At 47.6% G+C, this 19,196-nt stretch overlaps 1 protein-coding gene and 1 long non-coding RNA gene across 2 annotated transcripts in view; one reads left to right on the forward strand and one right to left on the reverse strand.

Annotated features, from left to right (window-relative positions):
- The window catches only part of LOC113406546 (low-density lipoprotein receptor-related protein 8-like), a 268,015-nt gene that overhangs the window by 223,076 nt on the left and 25,743 nt on the right, over positions 1-19,196 (forward strand). The window contains exons 6-9 of the mRNA XM_026651832.1: positions 1,496-1,618; positions 5,461-5,580; positions 5,708-5,833; positions 9,803-9,974. Of these exons, the coding sequence (XP_026507617.1) occupies positions 1,496-1,618; positions 5,461-5,580; positions 5,708-5,833; positions 9,803-9,974 (541 nt within the window). The remainder of the gene's footprint in view (positions 1-1,495; positions 1,619-5,460; positions 5,581-5,707; positions 5,834-9,802; positions 9,975-19,196) is intronic.
- The window catches only part of LOC113406547, a 28,221-nt gene continuing 26,170 nt past the window's right edge, over positions 17,146-19,196 (reverse strand). The window contains exon 3 of the long non-coding RNA XR_003369793.1: positions 17,146-17,315. This is a non-coding gene — a long non-coding RNA (uncharacterized LOC113406547). The remainder of the gene's footprint in view (positions 17,316-19,196) is intronic.

Below are 19,196 nucleotides of genomic sequence, written 5' to 3' on the forward strand. Positions count from 1 at the left end.
GGGGGGGCGGCCGGAGCCCCGGCGGGGGCTCCGCTCTCCCCCTGGCGGCCAGGGGCAGGGCGCCAGAGGGGAGGGCGGCCGGAGCCCTGGGAGGAGGGCGGCTCTCCCCGGCGGGGGCTCGGCTCTCCCCCCCACCCTGGCGGCCAGAGCGCCAGGGGCAGGGCCGCGAGCCCCGGCTGGGGCTCGGCTCTCCCCGGCGGCCGGAGCGCCGCGCCGCCCCCCTCCAGGTGCCGCCCCAAGCACCAGCTTGGGTGCCTGGTGCCTGGAGTCAGCCCTGCTCAGGGTTGTGAATTTCACTAGGCAGCGGGGTGCTCAAAAGTTAAGCATTGTAGCACCGAGTGTTGCCAAGCCCAAGTCCCCCTTGTGAATCCAGCCCTCTGTAACAGAGGGGTTTCTTAATGTTTCTGTTATGAAGACCTGTTTTGAGTCAGTAATAACCTGACCAGAAAAATTAGCTCCGGGCTTGAAACATGGTCTGAGTCTGCCAAGATGTTTTCAGACTGTAACTTAGCACGGAGCCTGGCCCTCAGCTGAGCTCTTACAACTCCCTTTGGTCTTCAGTTTGACTTTTGAGTACTCAGCATCTCTGACAATCACGTCTCCAGTCCTAGATTGGTCCCTGGTGTAACTGCATTGACTTTCGTGGACTTACACCAGGGATGAATTTGGCCCATCACCTCAGGCTGGACATGTTTCAAAATGTATTTTTAAAAAAATCTTTTTAAAATCTAAAATAAATAAAAAGCTGAGGTGCGGTAGCCAACGTTGGCACACGGTCCTTCGTCTCCTTTGAATTGGAGTGCAGCAGTGGACCTCGTATGGGCTAAAGCTGAAAACCACTCAAACTTCTGTGAGCACAGAATTTGGCTGCCCACTTGCTTAACGTTGTTTCTGACAGGAAAGCTCCATTGTCTGCACCGATTGGCTCTGGGCTGCTATTCAAGGTATTGGTTTTGCCCTATACGGGCTGGTCCTGGCTAACCTTAGAAACCCACTTCACTCCCCGTGCTCTGCCATAAGATCAACTGGAGCACCTCAGCTGCCATGTTTAAACATCTGAGGGCTAAAGGCAGGACATTCTCAGTGACGAGCCCTCACCCCCTGTTGGTCTCACAGAGCCTAGGTTTGTTAACTCTTAAAGCTCCCTGCACAGAGAAAGAGTTACTGAGTTTCTGTTGAGCCCTTTAATATACACACTGAACTCTACATATAATTAGGGTGACCAGATGTCCCGTTTTTAAAGGGACAGTCCCGTTTTTTGGGACTTTTCTTATATAGGTGCCTATTACCCCCCCACCCCGTCCCGTTTTTGCACAGTTGCTGTCTGGTAACCCTACATATAATTTATGTTTTAAATTGGGTATAGGAGCCCAGGGAGCATGTTAGGTACAGTTTAATAAGCCAAATGAAGAGTCCATTGTATGTGGTTAAAGACTATTGTATGAAGCCATTTAAAATCCATACTGGTTAACAGTTTGATGGTGTCATTTTAAAGCACTGGTGACCTGCCGCCCTGATGAATTCCAATGTGGGGACGGGACCTGTATCCATGGAGCAAAGCAGTGCAACAAGGTACACGACTGTCCTGACAACAGCGATGAGGCAGGCTGCATTAACGGTACGTATAGCCAATGCACCTTACACTCCAGTGTATGGTACAACAAGAAGTCCAGCTCAGTCAGAACATTGTAGGCACTGGAGATTTAAAAGGCCTATTAGCTTGCCTAATCCATCTCCCCAGGCCAATGCCGGGTTGTTCCTTATAGAGCATTTTAAATTATGCCAGTAATGGGGCTTCCCTAGGAACTTTTCCAAAGTCCTAATAGACCTCACTCTTCAGGAAAAAAAATAATCCTGCATGATGTTCAGTCCAAATATTCTTTTGCTTAACACCATCTCATTACTGCTAATTTTAACCTCTTGAAGCTTGATGTTCAGTCTTCATTATCATGACCTTAATCTAATTTAGTCGCTTTCCTCTCTTGCCCAACACAACAGAGTCCACGTGTGAAAGCCCCAGGAAGTTTCAGTGTAAAAATGGAGAGTGCATTGATGGAGTCAAAGTGTGCGATTCACATAGAGACTGCAGGGACGGGTCTGACGAGCCTGTGAAAGAATGTGGTACAGTACACACCTCTTTCCTCTTATTGCTGCTGTGTTAACCTCTTCTCTCTCTGGTGCTCATGACTAGCAGAATAACAACTTGTGGCTGCTAATGCCATTCCTGGCTGCGCGCTCTCTCTCTCGCTCTCTCTCTCTCTGCACACACTGTACCCATTGCACTGATAGAAATGGAAGCAGAATTGGGCTCTCTGGCTTTTTTAGGTCTTTGGGCTTGCACAGGTGTGATTGGAGGCTTGCTCCACTCTCCTCCACCAAGAAATGCACTTGATTTTCATGGAGGGATGTGTGATCTGAGCACAGGAGCAAGGAACTCATACATTCTAACCCCCCTGACACCAGATAATTACTGGTGTGTGGGTTAATTAGTGTTTGTAAAACGCTTTAAAGATAGAAAGTGCTTGCTGAGTATTATTGTCAGATAGGTGAGTTCTATGGATGTTTCCCATTTCCAGTTTCTACATGTTCCATGTTCTACATGCAGGGGACTGGACTAGATGACCTCTTGAGGTCCCTTCCAGTTCTATGATTCTGTGTTATTGAGGTTTTCATTAGGGATTACGGGCATGGTGTCAGATGAGCCTGATAAAAATTCCCTCTGTGTAAAATTACATTGGATTCCAAGTTAGTGAAAATCACAGATGCCATACAAGCACATCTCTGACAAGCACCTGTTTGCTGCATAGACACTGTTAGAAGGTCAAGAGACTCCAAACCACACCACCAAAGAGCAGTTCCATTCTTCCTGGAGGACTCCTTAGTGCAGGAAATTGGTGGGCTATTGAGCCTTTCACCCATCCTTGTAGGAGAATACTGCCAGCAGCAGCACTAGTTTGGAGCACTCAGGCAGTGCAAGGACTGTGATTGTGGCTGGCTCACATGCAAAGGTGTATGGGACAGGCTCCTTGCGCTCTTCCCTTCCACCCGTGCACACCTGCATGGAACCAGCAATAATCCGGCCTCAAAGATTGTTAGTCCAAAGAGGCTAGTTCAGAAAATGTAACGGAGTGAAAAAATATTTCACATACAGGAAGATTTTTTTTTTTCTTTCAAATCCTGATTCAGAAATAGGGAAACATGACCCAGACCAAGGTCTGAAGTTCTAGTGCTGACTTTTGTACTTTATCCCAGAGCTGCCAAAGGCTAGCAATGCCACTTGTGCCGCCTGTCATGCCGTATCAACCCAAACAGAGAGGCGGGGGAAACTGTACAGGGGGATCTCATAGGGTCCCAACCTCCACCCAACATCATCAGCCCATGAACATTGATGCATTACACCTTTCACGCACACCTGACTCAGCACAGAGGAGTCTATGTGAGTGTATGCTTGGGAGACAGTGATTTAACATTGCTGTTCTTCTTTGAGTGCTTGCTCATGTCCATGCCATATTACGTGTGTGTGCTCGCCACATGCACCAGTGCCGGAAGCTTTTCCTGAGCAGTATCTGGAGGGAACCAGCTCTGGCGCCCTCCGGAGTGGCGCCCGCATGGTGCGACATAAGGGGTGCTGCCAGCAACATGCAGGTAATTAGAACGGGGAAGTGGGAGTCAGGAGATACAGGTTATATTCCAGCCAGTGGGTCAGTGTGTGACCTTGAGCAAGTCATTTAACCACTGCCTGCCTCAGTTTCCCTGTCTGTAAAACAGGGCGTAAGTGTACTTAGCAACCTCTCCATAGCACTTTGAGATCCTCAGAAAGGCACCAAACGACGCAGAGTTTTATTAGTCATCTTATTTAAATTGTCAGGTGGAAATGTGGCCCCAGTTTGGGTAATTGGCTGCTCGTCCATAATAGAAAATTGAGCAGAGTAGTGTCTACACTTGGCCTACTTCTAGGTCTATGTTAAGAGCTGCAGTGAGAGAACCACAGCCCGAGTACTGTTTTTATATCCATGCTACAAAGCACCCCTGTAACCAGAAGTATGATTAACATGCAAATCCTTGTTTAAGTTACAATAACCTGTAGCATTTTGAAGTGTGTGTGTGTGTGTGTGTGTGTGTGTGTGTGTGCGCGTGCGCGCAGTCTAATAGGCTAGAGGCCAATATAAGGATAGTAAAAGGCAATACCCATTTAATAAATGTCAAAGAACAGCTATGGCACACAATACGACTCTGTGGACAGCTACTCAGAGCTTAGTGATCTTGCTGCTATTAATAACGTGCTTATTTCTTTGTTAGGAAAGTGGAAGCATGCTACAGCCAAGATGCTGTGTCTCCCGGTGCAATGTTTTCCTAGCCCGTTGACTTTAATTGGCTTGTTGTTGTTTTTATTTTCTTCCAAGGGTACTGTTTTAATGGTTCTGCTGGGCTGCTACACAATGGTATCCAAGGAAGCAAGAAGTAAAAATAAATAAATAAATCTGACTGTATATAACATTAAAGCTTCGAGCTGATGGGCTGCATGCCCCAATGAACCACTGTGGCCTAGAACTCCCACATCATCTGCATCAGCAATCCTAGTCAGAGGAAGACATTTTACTTCACCTTGTATAGGTTAATTGGAACAACAAGAAAAATGTTATTTCTGTCAAGAAAACAACCTTCCTCAACCTCTCTCCAGTTATAGTTACGAGGATGCAATAATTCTACTCTTTCAATTTCAGCTCTTGCACAAGGGGGAAAAACAGCATTTGATGAGACGAGATTTTGGTCCTAGATGGGACTATCACTGTATAGACTGTACATGAGTTAGATTAGGCTGTAAGCAGTCAGACTGTTCACATCTCCCTGTTAGCTCGGGACTGTGTACGGACTGTACATCGGTGTTAGGTGGGAATATCTCCAAAGAACTGTACCTTGGGATATTCTGGGGCTCTCTCAGCATAGATTGCCCTGGTGTAGTAGATGGGAATATCTAATACCACGTAGAGTCTCCCCAGTTAGCTGGGACCATTGGGTCAGACGACTCTCCTGGAATGGATTATTACAGCTCAAGGAAACAGTTTGGTATGTGCCACGAGAGTAGGGAGAGGGGGAAGTCAAATGGGGATAATTCTCAGGCCCCTTGACAGTTAATGCATGGAAGCAAAAGACTTAGGATTGGATGGGAACTGCGAACCCAAGAATTTTGTATAATGTCCCCAGAGTCTCTGATTTGCATAGTCATTTTAGGTCGCTGGATTCTAGTCCAAAGGGACTTTAAAATGTTAGCGAAAGAGAGAATTTTGGTGGGTGTTTTCTATTTGTGAAGTCACTAGTGCGCTCCATACTGCCAGCTCCCAATCATCAGCAGCTGGTAGCTACTGAAACATTTCTGGGTACCTCGACCCCCTTTTAATGTACTCAGTCTTGTGAGTAAAAACCATCCTTTATCCTAAATAATCTGTATGCCTCTTTTAGAACAAAATGAATGCTCGATCAACAACGGTGGGTGCTCACACATATGCAAAGACTTGAAGATTGGTTATGAATGTGAATGCCCTCCCGGATACAAGCTTCTGGATAAAAAAACGTGTGGAGGTAATTTACATGCAAACGGCAGTCTCTTGTTTCACTGTACAGAGACGTAATTATAGTCACTCCAGCATTGCTCCATCACAGATGGTTTGATTTCAAGTTATTGATGGGTTTCAAACGCTCCTTTCAGACATAGATGAATGTGAGAATCCAGACGCTTGTAGCCAGATCTGCATTAATTACAAGGGGGACTACAAATGTGAATGCTACGAGGGATACGAGATGGACACCCTGTCCAAGAACTGCAAAGCCGTAGGTAAGGCAACCCCGGCAAGCACTCAAACCCGACTCACCCAGCAGTATGAGCGTTATAAAGAAACATGGGTCCGTGGGCCAAGGGTTGGGGGAAAGGAGACAAAAGGAAAATTAAAAGCCAAATGGAGTCATTTAAAACTATACAGAACTGCTACAGTGACAGCAGATGTGTCCCGAGGCAACAGCTCCACTCATCATGCAGACCAGAATATTTTAGCAGTGTGTGCAGCTCAAGATTACAGTCAGCAGTTGGCAGTTTGAAGCTGAGACTAAAAAGGAAAGTCTCTTGACAGGTGTTAAAAACAGTGCAGCGAAAATTAAGTAATAATAAGAAAAAAGGAACACAATCAAAAATAGGTGGATTAGCCAGCCCTTCCAGCAGACCCACCCCCCACCTCTCCCTAAACTCTTACACGAATCTCAAAAAGAACAGAGCAGCAGCTCACTTGCTCTAGAAGAAACAAATGTCCCAGCTCATTGCAAAAGAAAATATGCTAATGTCAGGGAGCGGGAAAGCTATATTATAAAAGGTCTAGGATCAGCCACGTTGAATACCATTTCATGGAAGGGATTGGCCTTTGGGGGAGTGATTTCCTGGGGGAGCTGGCTCAGGAAAGTTTTGTCCTGGGAATTCCAAATAAGTTTTCTTATTATACCTAATATACTGTATGTAAAAAGTCCTTAACATCAGCATGTCCGGCAGACTTTATGTACGGGCCGGGCCCCTTCCTTGCACTGTCTGGGGGCAGCTGGAGTTGCCCCCTAGGGGTTGTCCGAGGACCCACCCTTCTGCTCCCTGCTCAGAAATTCCGGCCCCCTCAGGGTCTCTGCAGGGCAGCTTTAAGGCCAGAGTGCCTGCTGGGAGAGCCCTATCAGGCTTCGGGGGTGGAGGTGGGGCTCACATTTTTAGAACTCCAAATGGAACCTTTGTTCAGGTTCCTCCTGTATAGCTCTTTTTTCCCTTCCCAATGTTCCCTCTGTGCCATACATCCCACATGGTGCAGGGTGCCTCTGCCTCCAAGTAGGAGCTGGGTAACTCAATAAACTCACTCTTTCCTTAAGTATTTTCCCCTCAGTTCAAGTCTTTTAGGCAGTGACCTCTCACCAGTGAAAATAGGAGACATTGGGCTAAATCATGCAGGCCTTTCTCAAGCAAAGCTCCCACTTGTAGCCTGATGATTAATTTGAGGTGCAGAATGCACTTGTCACTAATAGGTTTGTTCTTTGGGGACTACGTAGAGATTAATTACGATGACGATTGGTGACACACACAGAGAGACTTTATGAATTTTATTAATACTGTGATCAATAGAAACAAAACTCACAGAACTAGAAAAACAAGAGTAATAGCAGACTCCTCATCAGGTATACTCATGAATTTGGGTTCCCCTTAGGGTGAGATTAAGGTTGTCACTCCTGCTGAGGGTTGGTTTTGAGCCCCTTTTATGCACTTATTCCTTGCACCCAGTGGCATATTAGCCACTGGGATGATGGGGTCTGTGTCCAGGGGCCCTGGCCAATTAGGAGGCCCTGGAAAAATGGGCACCCCCATGCCCCGACCCCACTCCCTGGCAGGATTGCTGGGTGGGTGGGGCGGGGGAAGCCCCTGCACCCCGACCTCGCTCCCCAGCATCAGCGCCAGGTGGCAGGGGAAGCCCCAGAGTGGGGACCCCATCTGCGGCCCTGAGACTGGAGGAACTCTAGCTCCCTGCCGCCGTCTGAAGGCTGGGGGAGCTCTGACTTCTCACTGTGGCCCTAGGGCCGTGGCGAGGGGACAGAGCTTCTCCAGTCTTGGGGTTGCAGTGGGGGCAGGGCAGAAAGGAGCAAACGGGGGACCATAGTGTGGGGGGGGCGGAATGTGGGTGGAACAGGGCAGGGACGCGGGGAGAAGGGACAGAATGGGTGGGGCTGTGGGCAGGGCTGCAGGCAGAAGGGGCGGAATGGGGGCGGGACGGCAGGCGGAAAGGGTGGGGAGGGGCCCCCCACTTGCTCTGGCCCAGGGCCCCACCAAACTTTAATCCACCTCTGCTTACACCCACCTATTTCTAAGACCATATTTGATTAGGTTTTGGCCTTTTGTCCATATTTGTGATGCCTGCTACCCATTTTGGGGGCTCCGACAATTGTACACATTTGTGCAGATAGAAGTTAAGGAATCAAGACAGTTTATCAGAAGATATATATGGCTAAATCTTCTGACCCAAGATTACTTACTTATGTTAATTCTTACTAGACCTAATGTGACCGTATACTATTACGGGGGAGGGATAGCTCAGTGGTTTGAGCGTTGGCCTGCTAAACCCAAGATTGTGAGTTCAATCCTTGAGGGGGCCATTTGGGGATTGATCCTGCTTTGAGCAGGGAGTTGGACTAGATGATCTCCAGAGGTCCCTTCCAACCCTAATAATCTATGATACTACCAGTAGCCTCAAGCTAAATACTAGGCTTCGGGCTCACTGAAAAGCCCATTTTAAAATGAACTTTTAATTTCTTTGCTTACTCCTGCTTGCATTATAGCTTTAGTTTAATTTGCACTAATTTAGCAAGTATCTTCACTTTATCTAAGATATAAACGTTTATTTACCTGATCCCCTGAGCTGAGGTTAAAGGTCAACACACTGAAAATATGCAGAATTATTCACCGCTTCTGCTGGTTTTGAGGGTCACTGACTGCACATATCTCCCGGTCCTTATGAGCAGTGCTCATCCCTTTATCAGACCTACACTCCCTGCAATGGGAGGTTTGCCTGAGTAAGTACTCCGTCACAAAGGAAGCTGAGATGCATACAGTTTTTCCTGAGGAAAATAACACAGATAATATGCTTCCATCTCTCCTGAGTTTGTCATAAGAAAAATCAATTTGACATTTCCTGCTAGAATCTCTGGGCTGGCCTGTGGCCTTAGTACCACAACCCCAGTAGAGGTGGATGCCATTACATTTGACATGAGCTGTCGGGGCCAGAGGCTTCATGCCTGCGAAGGACAGACGCCAGCTGAGTGGGTCCAAGAGCTCTGCTGGAGCACACTTAAGTGTTCCCCCATCCCTCCTGTTAGGAGGTGCCAGATGTGCTATCTGCAGAGCCAGTCTCCGGTGACCAGGCGTGGGCCCATCTACTTGGACACGGCACTAATGTCCCTCTGCACTTTGTACTCAGGCAATGCAACCCCGAGGAGGCCTCTGACTGCCCCCTGCACAAGCTGGGGAGGGATGGCTGTGCCTGCTTGCTTCCAGCCCCCGAGCTCATCCAGGCATGAGCAACCAGAATGGGACCCTACAACTTAGAGTTAAAAATGTATCATATAGAGCAGGGGTAGGCAACCTATGGCACGCGTGCCGAAGGCGGCACGTGAGCTGATTTTCAGTGGCACTCACACTGCTCGGGTCCTGGCCACCAGTCCGGGGGGGGAGCTCTGCATTTTAATTTAATTTTAAATGAAGCTTCTTAAACATTTTAAAAACCTTATTTACTTTACATACAACAATAGTTTAGTTATATATTATAGACTCATAGAAACAGACCTAAAAACGTTACAATGTATGACTGGCACGCGAAACCTTAAATTAGAGTGAATAAATGAAGACCCGGCACCCCACTTCTGAAAGGTTGCTGATGACCCCTGATAGAGTGAAGAAACCCCTCAGTGTTTCACTTGTGACTTCTTAGCAAGTGGGGCAGAATAAGAGCAAATGTTGCTGCTGCTCTGGCAAGCTGCTGCTGCTGCTCAGACTCTTCATGTTCTGATGTAACAGCTCCCCCCTCTGGGAAATGGTGACATTTGCTTCTGGTACACAGTAAAACTCCCTCACGGGATATAACTGCAAAGAAGCAGGCAGCATGATTCCATTGGCTTCAGTGAGATCACCCTCCATGTTATGCCCCGCATAATGAGAGCTGGATGTGGCACTTAGACCTCTACTGTCAAGTCAGCTGGTAAAATAAAAGCCACACCTGTTTGTTTTCTGTGATAGGCAAGAGTCCATACCTGATCTTCACCAACCGCCACGAGGTACGCAAGATAGATCTGGTGAAAAGGGACTACTCTCGCATCATCCCCATGCTGAAGAATGTGGTGGCTTTGGATGTGGAGGTGGCAACAAACAGGATATACTGGTGTGATTTGTTCTACAGAAAGATATACAGGTAATGGGCCAGGGCAGGTACAGGTTCTGGTACACATAGTATAGTTCATTTTAGTAAGGATGATCTGTAAGGATGCCCCCATTCTATTGAACAGTGGCATGGTGAGCAGCATCCATCCATAGGACCATAGAGTGTCTCTCTTTTTATTTGGTTACACATGGTGGCCCAGATTTTCAGTGGGCCTACAAAAATATGAAGGCACATGACCAGTTACCTGATTTGAGAATACAAGAGCATTTTTGTGGTACCAACAGATACCTCTGCAAGTTTGCATGCATATTATCTGAGTTGTTGTTATATATTTGTATTACAATAGTGTTTAGAGACCCTAGCTGAAATCAGGGCCTCTGTGTACTCTATGCTGCACAAAAACAGAGACAGGACGTGCCCCAAAGAGGTTACTGTCTAATACACAAGACAGGCAAATAATGGGAGAAAGGAAGTGTCATTATCATCATTTTACAGATGGGGAATGCACAGAGACTAAGGGGTATGTTCACAAATGGGATTTCGGTACCTAACTGACACTTTAGCCGCCTAAGTCCAACATTTAGACAACATTGATATTCACAAAACCACTGCTCAGCTGCTGCCTAAGCCCGTAGGTGCCTACGTATCCACCAATAATATCCCTAGGTGCCCAAATTTGTACTTGTGGGCATGTGCACAGCCACCTAAGTCCTGACAGGACTGAGGAACATGGCGCCTCACACCTAAGCCCCTGCAGATTTCACAAACGTGGCGTTTCCCCACCTCTTCCACCAGTGGGACCCAATCCTACGGGTATACTCAGAGCACACCTAACAGATCAGATCCTACGTGAAACTTGGTGACAGTGTCACAGACCCTTCCCCCAATAGCCCAGCGGTTAGAGCACGTACCCAGGCTGTGGGAGAGCTGAGTTCAAATGCCTCCTCTCCCTGACGTGGATCAGGCACACGAACCCAGGTCTCCCACCTTCCAGGGCTATGCCGCATCCTGGAATGAGTCTCTGCCAGTCTCTCTCCTGCTGAAGCTGCTCCAGTGTGTATGAAATACTTAACCATTAACTGGGCCAGAGAGGATGTGAAAACAATTGTGTAGTCCAGAGATTAGGGCACTTCCCTGGGAGACCCAGGTTCCAGTCCCTGCTCCAGTGAATATTTAAAGTATTTCATACAGAGTTAGGTGCTCGTGATGCAGGAGAAGGTTTACAGCTGTGGATTCGAGCAGAGGGAAGCCTGAAGTTAGGCACCTAACTCTCTTTGAGGGGCAGGGCTTAGGCCTCACCCCTTCCCCACAGTATTTCCTATGGCTAGTTTAGACAGCTCCCCACTCAGCTTGCTGGCTTTTGTGAATCCCATTCTTAGGTGCCTAATTCTCCCCAGACATTGTACAGGAAGCTTGGGTGGGTGCCTAACTTGGGGTTGTGAATTCCACTAAGCAGCAGGGCACCTAAAAGTCAGGTGCTGCAACATTCAGCATTGCATCGCTTATGTCCCCATGGCGAATACAGCCGTAAGGGACTTGCCCAACCTTGCACAGGAAATCTGGGGCAGATCCACAGAGTCGTGACTCCTAAACTCTGGTCCAGTGCCTTAAACCATACCACCATTTTTTCCACTCTCTCCCCCTCCCCAGGTGTTTTTATGGCACCCATCCCCATAGTATGTAACAGGCACCTGCTGAAAACATGAGTCTGCGTGTCACTGGAACACAGTATCCTGATTCGTTTGCTAGTAGTGGGTTTAATCAAAAAGTGCAGCTGCATTTAATTTATGCACCAAACCTCCCTCGTGTGCACTCTGATTTCCATTGGTATTGCACCCTATTGCAGCATCTATAGTGATTTGTTCTGGTTTTCAGCTAATGATCAGAGGGCAGTTTACTAGTTTCAGTAAGTAACAGAGCTACAGGATGTCTGTAGGCTGCAGTAGCTCAGATTCCAGGGGTAGGGAAATTTGCCCAAGCTGTAATGAAGTAATGACGTGGCTAGCCAGGTATGTAAGTAGCCCTGTGAGCACTGTGGGGCAGTGAAAATAGGAAGATGGTTGGGAGGACGCTGGGATTTCACTCTGAAAGTGACATTCTAGAAAACGTGTATCTGGGGTGGGTAAGGGTTACACATTCATACACAGAGATTTATTTAACACACACTGCTACTTCTGAAGCACACTGGCAGCGAATACCTCCAGAGTTCAGATAGGTGCCCATGCCCTTCTCGGGGCTACATCAAGAGTTTGTTCTCTGTCAAAGCAGCAGGACATTTGTCTCTTTTACTCCTGTTTGTGTTAGCTTTTCCACAAGCCTTAGATCTTCACAATGAGATTTTGTGTCATAATCACCTATTAGCTGTTAACTCTTCTGTTTAACATATAACATCTGCACTGATACTGAATACTATTCATGAAAAAGACCTTGGTGCCCCATCAGTGATGGAGCCGAACTCCACTTGCCACATTCTACAGGGAGCTGTAATCTGTAATTAATTTGAGATGCCATAGCAGGATGTAAGCAAGCGATATAGCAAATAATTACTGGCAAGAAAATGCTCTCCTGATTTATGCTGGATGTCATCCATGGATGGTCACTCCCAACCTACATCATGTCTCGTCTTGAAAGACCTTCCATTATCTGCATTGGCCTACAACTCCCAATCATTAGATCCTTTGACAAACTGAGATAGAACTTCAGGAAGGCAGACAGGAAGAAGTACACAGATGCTCTAGAAAAGTGTCATCTCCATACCATCACACATCATCTGGTCTATGAAGCTTTCAGGCGATTCTGAGAAGCCATCTTCAAAGCTGCCTGTGCATCCATATTGCACAACCACCGTCCAGTCTACATGCTGTGCCTTCATGCTGAATGGTACTAAACTGCTTGGGCAGTAGGGATCCTCTGCTGATCCAGATATTGCTGATCACATAATCGAGTCACTGGAGGCTGCTAGACAGGCACAATGGGAAGACTACTCGAAATCTAGACATCATTCACTTCAGCTGGAAATGCTGGAATTTGATTTGCTGTCTAAACAAAGCTTAGCAACCACCATCCCTAAGCCAACCACCTGGCATACCAAACCAAGCTGCCAGTTGTCAGAGACTCAGCAACACATATAGTCATTCACAGCCACAGTTAGACCAAATCGTAAGTGATAGTAGTTGTGGCACTGCTCCTGGCTATGACAACATATTGCCAGAGTTTTTGAAGCACCTCGGGACTTGTGTTTATCAGTGACTGGTGCAGTTCTTCACAAAGAGTGACTTCCAAAGACATTGTGAATGTCAAAAGTCATTGCTCTCCTGAAACTAGGAAAAGAGCCACATAATGTTGCAAGTTGTCAACTGATATCCCCGTTGTCTGTGCCATTCAAGGTGCCGGAGAATCTCATTCTCCAGCGTATCTCCCAGAAGTGGAATCAGTGCTCAGCATTAAGCAAGCAGGCTTTTGGACAGGTCAGAGCACCTTCAATCAAGTGCTAGTTTTGAAAACATTCTTCGAAAATGTTTTCAGAAAAAACAGAAGACAGGAGCCATATTTCTGGACCTGACAGCAGCATATGACGTGGTCTGGTGCTTGGGGCTCTCAGTCAAATTGTCAAGAGCACTCCCAGGATAGGTAGTCAACATCATTGACCTTCTCCACAACAGATGTTTCCAAGTGCACATGGGAGACAGAGTTAGCATGTGGAAAAGACAAACCAGCGGTTTACCCAAGGCTCTGTGCTGGCACTGTTTGAGATATCCTATCCTATTTCCTAGAACTGGAAGGGACCTTGAAAGGTCATCAAGTCCAGCCCCCTGCCTTCACTAGCAGGACCAAGTACTGATTTTGCCCCAGTTGCCCCAGTTGCTTTTCAGTCTGTACACAAATGACCTCTTGCTTACCCAGCCCCACAAGTCCATGTACACAGATGACATTTGCTTAGGCGTCCAAGCACAGTCATTCCTAGAACTTGAATGCACCCTAAATGCTGACTTGACTAAGATGGCCGAATACTGCATTTGGTAGCATTTACAACCAGTAAATGTGACCAAGACTGTTTTGAATGTGTTCCATTTTTACAATGCCAGAGCAGCCCAGGAACTGGATATCCTTCTCAATGGACATTGATCGAAATACAAATCCCACCCAGTCTGTCTCAGAGTAATCCTAGAACAGATTTCTCACATCTTAACCGCGTGAGGAAAACTGTAGATAAGGTGAGGTCGCATGACAACCTCCTAAGTAAATTGGCCAGCACTTCATGGGGAGCAAACGCTCAAACTCTCTGATCATCCAGTTTAGCCCTCCGTTACTCTGCAGCAGAATATGTTGCTCCAGTCTGGCTCCATTCGTCTCAGATCACGTTGGTTGACACACAACTACTCTCAACCATGCGCATCGTGACTGGGACAATTCGACCCGTACCAGGGCTCCCTGTGTTAAGCAACATCGCTTGTGTCATGAGGAGGCTACAACTAGAATGTTTGAGAAGATCAGGGCAAACCTGAGCCTACCACTATACATGGTGTCTTCGACCACCCGAAAAGCTTACTTGTCATAGAGGCCCCCGTTGTCTTCCCACATGCCCTGCCCAGATTTCTCTGCATCGTTGATTTGACATAAAGAATGGTGTGCAGCTGACATCAGAAACCAGTCTCTTATAACTGACCCAACCATGTGCGTACCCAGCTTTGATTTGCCACGCTGCTATGGGGTCCTTCTGGACTGATTTTGAACGGGTCAGGGTCAGTGTGCAGCCAGCCTTCACATCTGGGGCCAATGAAAGGCTCTTCCGTGTGGCTGTCCCAAAGATAGACAACATCACGCATCACTGATGACTCCCCTCTGACCAGATTTGATGGTGGTCTGAGGGCCCTGTGCTTCGCTGATGGAGCTGCTGCAAATTGGTTTGGCAAGCTCTGCATCCAATAAGAAAAAGACTGGCAAGAGGCACCCTCATTTCCACCTCATTGTCTCTTCCCTTCTCATACACCCCGATTTTTCTCTTGGGGAGGAGATGTCCCATAGTCCCTTGCTGCACAAGGCAAGTCCCCACATAAAACAGTTTAATTCACTTGTCTCTTCAGAGTTTTCAGGAGTCTCTTTAGAAGGTTTAGATCTTCTTTGAATAGTGTCTCAATGGGTGCTACACTTCAGGTGTGCATGTGAAGTCCTTGATCAGAGATCTTCTGTTAGCAGAGTCCGTTCAGCCTGCGCATGCACTCTATGCAACCTGTGCCGATCTCCAAGGATATAGGGCTGCATGGGCAAACTGCCCCACAGTTCCTTCTCTACTGCCTCTGCCTGAGATGGAGATCTAGCATGTCCACCTTGTGCATGCCTCAGCATGTTTTGCAGTTGTTCTGTAGTTAGATTAGTGTTTCTTCTTAGTGCTAGTTGTTGTTAGTATAGAATTAGTAATGAGAGATTTGGGGGTTTTTTTCCTCTCCCTTTTTCCTCCTCTTTTTCTGGGGAGCTTATTTGGCCTGGCTGGGCATGCCTGGCTGGCCAGGTTTCAAACGCTGCCTCTCTTATTGGGAGGCTATCCCAGTCAGCAATGGCCACTCTAAGCATATCCATTGCTTGGAAGAGTCCCGTATCTCCCAAAAGTGTAACTCTTTTACCGGGCTCTCAAATCTAGAGCATGGAAGAATCAGGAGACCAAATTGAAGTTTCTGGTGATGGAGCTCTCCCTTTAACCCGCTTCTGAGCCAGGTCAGAAGACTCCCGTACCTGTCTTCAGGCAGATAGTGTATCCCTTTGAGTTTGGCCGAGGTTTCCCCTAAGACAGGGAAAACTTTAGAGGCCTAAAGGAGGGCTCAGAAGAAGAGAAGCTCGGTCTCCCGTCGCAAGGAGCTGGCTCCCGCTCAGTATATGATGTCAGAGGCCTCAACCTCTTGATTCAGTACCGAGGAGACAAAGAACTCTTCCTACAGTACTGGCAGGTCTGGGAGATCCCAGAGCACTTCAGCGAAGGATGGCTCCAGCAGGCCCCTGGAACCATCTGCGAAGGACAGGGAGGCCCAGGACATACACTCCTTTAGAACGGCACCATCTACATCAGACTTACCAACAGTGCCTTTGCACTTGGCTCCGTCGGCACTGGCAAAATTGAAGCATCAGACACCTTTGGCCCCAGCACCGGGGCACTCCAGATTTATGGTACTGTCCATCTCAAATGCTGTGTCAGTACTGACCCATTTGGTACCACAGGAATTCCACTACTCTACTCACTGTGATACGAGCAAGAGACCTCACTGCTTATGGGTACAGAATGACTCTCAGTCAAAAGACCCTGATCTCCAGATTACAATTGCTTCATGGTAACAGAGGATTCTCCACTCTTTTCTACTGAGGCTCTCCCTCACCCCCACTGGAGGACTTTGAGGCGGATGAAAGAGATATTCAATCAGTCTTCTCCATATCAGTGCAGGATTCCCTTCCACATCATTACAGGAACCCATAGTTTGACAAGGATCCTCATCCATGTCAGGGATAGTGGGATCAGTCCTGGGTGCCATCCCCCTCTCCCATATGGACCCCACGAATGGCCATACTGGGATCCTTGGACAGCATATCAGCAGCAATTTGCCAAGTTCCAGCCAATTCCAGGACCTTGTGAAGAGGGTGGCAGACACCCTCCAGATATCTCTTGAGGAGGTTAAAGTCTCACAACACAAACTCCTGGACATTCTGCAGTGGGTGATACCCACTGGGGTTGTGCTACCCATTAATGAAGCACTCCTGTATCCAGCAAAGATTGTGTGGCAAACTTCTGCCAGCATTCTGCCAACTTGTAAATGGGCAGATAAGAAATATTATGTTCCCCTCAGAGACTCCGAATTTTTGTTTTCCCACTCCCCCACCTAATTTCCTAGTGGTGGATGCTGTAAAAAAGTGGGGTAAACAGCATTACTCCTGGTCTATCCCTTATGATAAGGACCAGAAGAGGTTAGACCTTTTTGGCTGAAAGGCATACTCATCTGTGACCTTCCAATTTTGGATCTCAAACTATCAGGCAATCAAGGCCAAGTATGACTTCACAAATTACAAGAAGTTTGCAACCTTTATTGAACATCCTCCACAGGCGCATAGAGAGCACTTCCAGGCCATCATTAAGGAGGGTCAGTTATTAGCCAGAACCTTTCTCCAAGTCCTTGGGTGCTTCAGACACTGCCGCTGAATCCATCGCCACAGCGGTTGTCATATGCAGGGCGTCATGGCTCCAACTGTCGGAGCTCCCAAGAGAGGTTCGGAATACTGTTGAGGACCTCCCGTTTGATGGTCAGAAGCTCTTCTCAGGGACTACAGACGAATACCTGCACACGCTGAAGGGCTCCAGGGCCAGAGTGATGTTTCTGGGTATATACTCTACTACAAACAAGAGGAGATTTAGTAGGTCTCAAACTACCAAGAAATCGCACCCAGCCTAGTTCTCTGGATTTCACAGAACCACTGAGCCGACTAGAAAGAGACAGAAACTCAAGAGGAAAGGAGCTGCTCATCCTCCTTCAGTGAATACCCAGTCATAATTGAAACAATAATTTTGACAGGTTCGTTCAGGGCTCAACTCCTCCCTCACCTCTAGTTCGCAAGCTGCAACCTTTTGCCCAGCTTCCTTCTTTTGGAGACCACCTTTCCCATTTCCAGAAGGCCTAGCAGTGTATTACAACAGACAAGCGGGCTATAACATTGGTCCACATCATCCACTTTACATCCCTCCCAAAGTATTAACCCAACCTGATCCTGCATAGTTTATTATAGCAGAGGCGGGTATGGCTGCAAGCAAAACCAAGACTTTAAAGCTTTCTGCCTCTTGACATTAATTTGTTTCCAAGTCTCTGTGCCAGAGTTGTACTCTGGCAGCACTTGGCTTCTTTTCTCATTACCTTGGGTCAGGTTACTCAACAATATAGGCTGTTAGTGGATGAGTGGTCTTACATTTTCAAATGTTCAAGGGAAAATGTCATGACCCGTTATTTTGTAGTTATAGCTATTTTAAAAATATAATAAATTATTCTTGTGATCAATATTAAATGGTCCTGTTTCAAGACCAGATTCAAGAAAACTAGCACATATAGGACCAGATTCCATTCTTATCCTGGTGCAAATTCCGTGCAGAGTAATTCCATGTAGATTCGCTTCACTGAAGTTACTCCAGAATGACACAGGCGGAACAGAGCCGAAGCTGCCTCACTGTGTTCTATTAGGAGTGCCACTGGCATATTTATGGAGTGTGCGCTGAAGTTTGTTTTTTCTATTAGCGATACTTTGAAGTTGTCACTGATATTAATGTGCCCCAGCAGGCTTGGATAATGGATCAGTGTCTAACCCTCTTCCCCAGCTCTCATAACGGCGAATCCTTTTACTAAGCTATTTGTAGATGAAAAATTATTATTAAGGCTACGATTTTGTCATGGGTATTTTTAGTAAAAGTCATGGACAGGTCAAGGACAATAAACAAAACATCACAGAAGCCGTGACCCACCCCTGACTTTTTTACTAAAAACATCCCTGACAAAATGCGGAGGGAGGTGGGTCCAGCACCCACCCCCCTGCAGCAGCTGGGAGCTGCAGGGACCCCATTGCCCAGTTGCTGGGGCGGAGGCCTACCAGAAGCGGAGGCTAGGGAGCTGCAGGGGGCCCCAGCTCCAGGCTCCCTCTGCCATCGCTACTGGGAGCTGGGGGGGCTGCTCGTGGCAGCTGAGCAACTGCAGGGGGTGCCCCTACCAGCGATGGCAGCTGGGGAGCTCCGGGGTCCCTCTGCCACTGCCGGGGAGGGGCGGGGGCTGCTCGCAGCGGCAGAGCTGCTGGGCAGCTCAGGGGTCGCTGCCAGTGGTGGTGGCCGGTCAGTTGTGGGGATCCCGCCACCCGCAGCTGCTGAGCAGCTGCGAGAGGGTCCCCCGCCGCCCGTGGAGGCTGGCTGCTGCCAGGTCCCTGCTGCCGGCAGCAGCCAGTCAGCTGCCAGGGCCCCCAATGTCACGGAGGTCGCCGGAAGTCATGGATTACGTGACTTCTGCGACCTCTGTTACATAATCTTAGCCTTAATTATTATTAATTACACAGGTCCTAATTCAGCAACACACTTCAGTGCGTGTTTATCTAAGTGCTTAACTCCATCCCTGTTCATCAGTTCACTTGAGCATTCACGTAACTTTTAGCACGTGAAGTGACATGCTTAAAATTAAATGCTTTGCTGAATCAGGGCCATCCTGTCAAACATGACGTGTGCACAGAGCTTTAAAACAAAGAAAC

The sequence above is a fragment of the Terrapene carolina genome, unplaced genomic scaffold, assembly GCF_002925995.2.
Source record: "Terrapene carolina triunguis isolate 2854851 unplaced genomic scaffold, T_m_triunguis-2.0 Scaffold103, whole genome shotgun sequence".
NCBI classification, from domain to species: domain Eukaryota; kingdom Metazoa; phylum Chordata; order Testudines; family Emydidae; genus Terrapene; species Terrapene triunguis.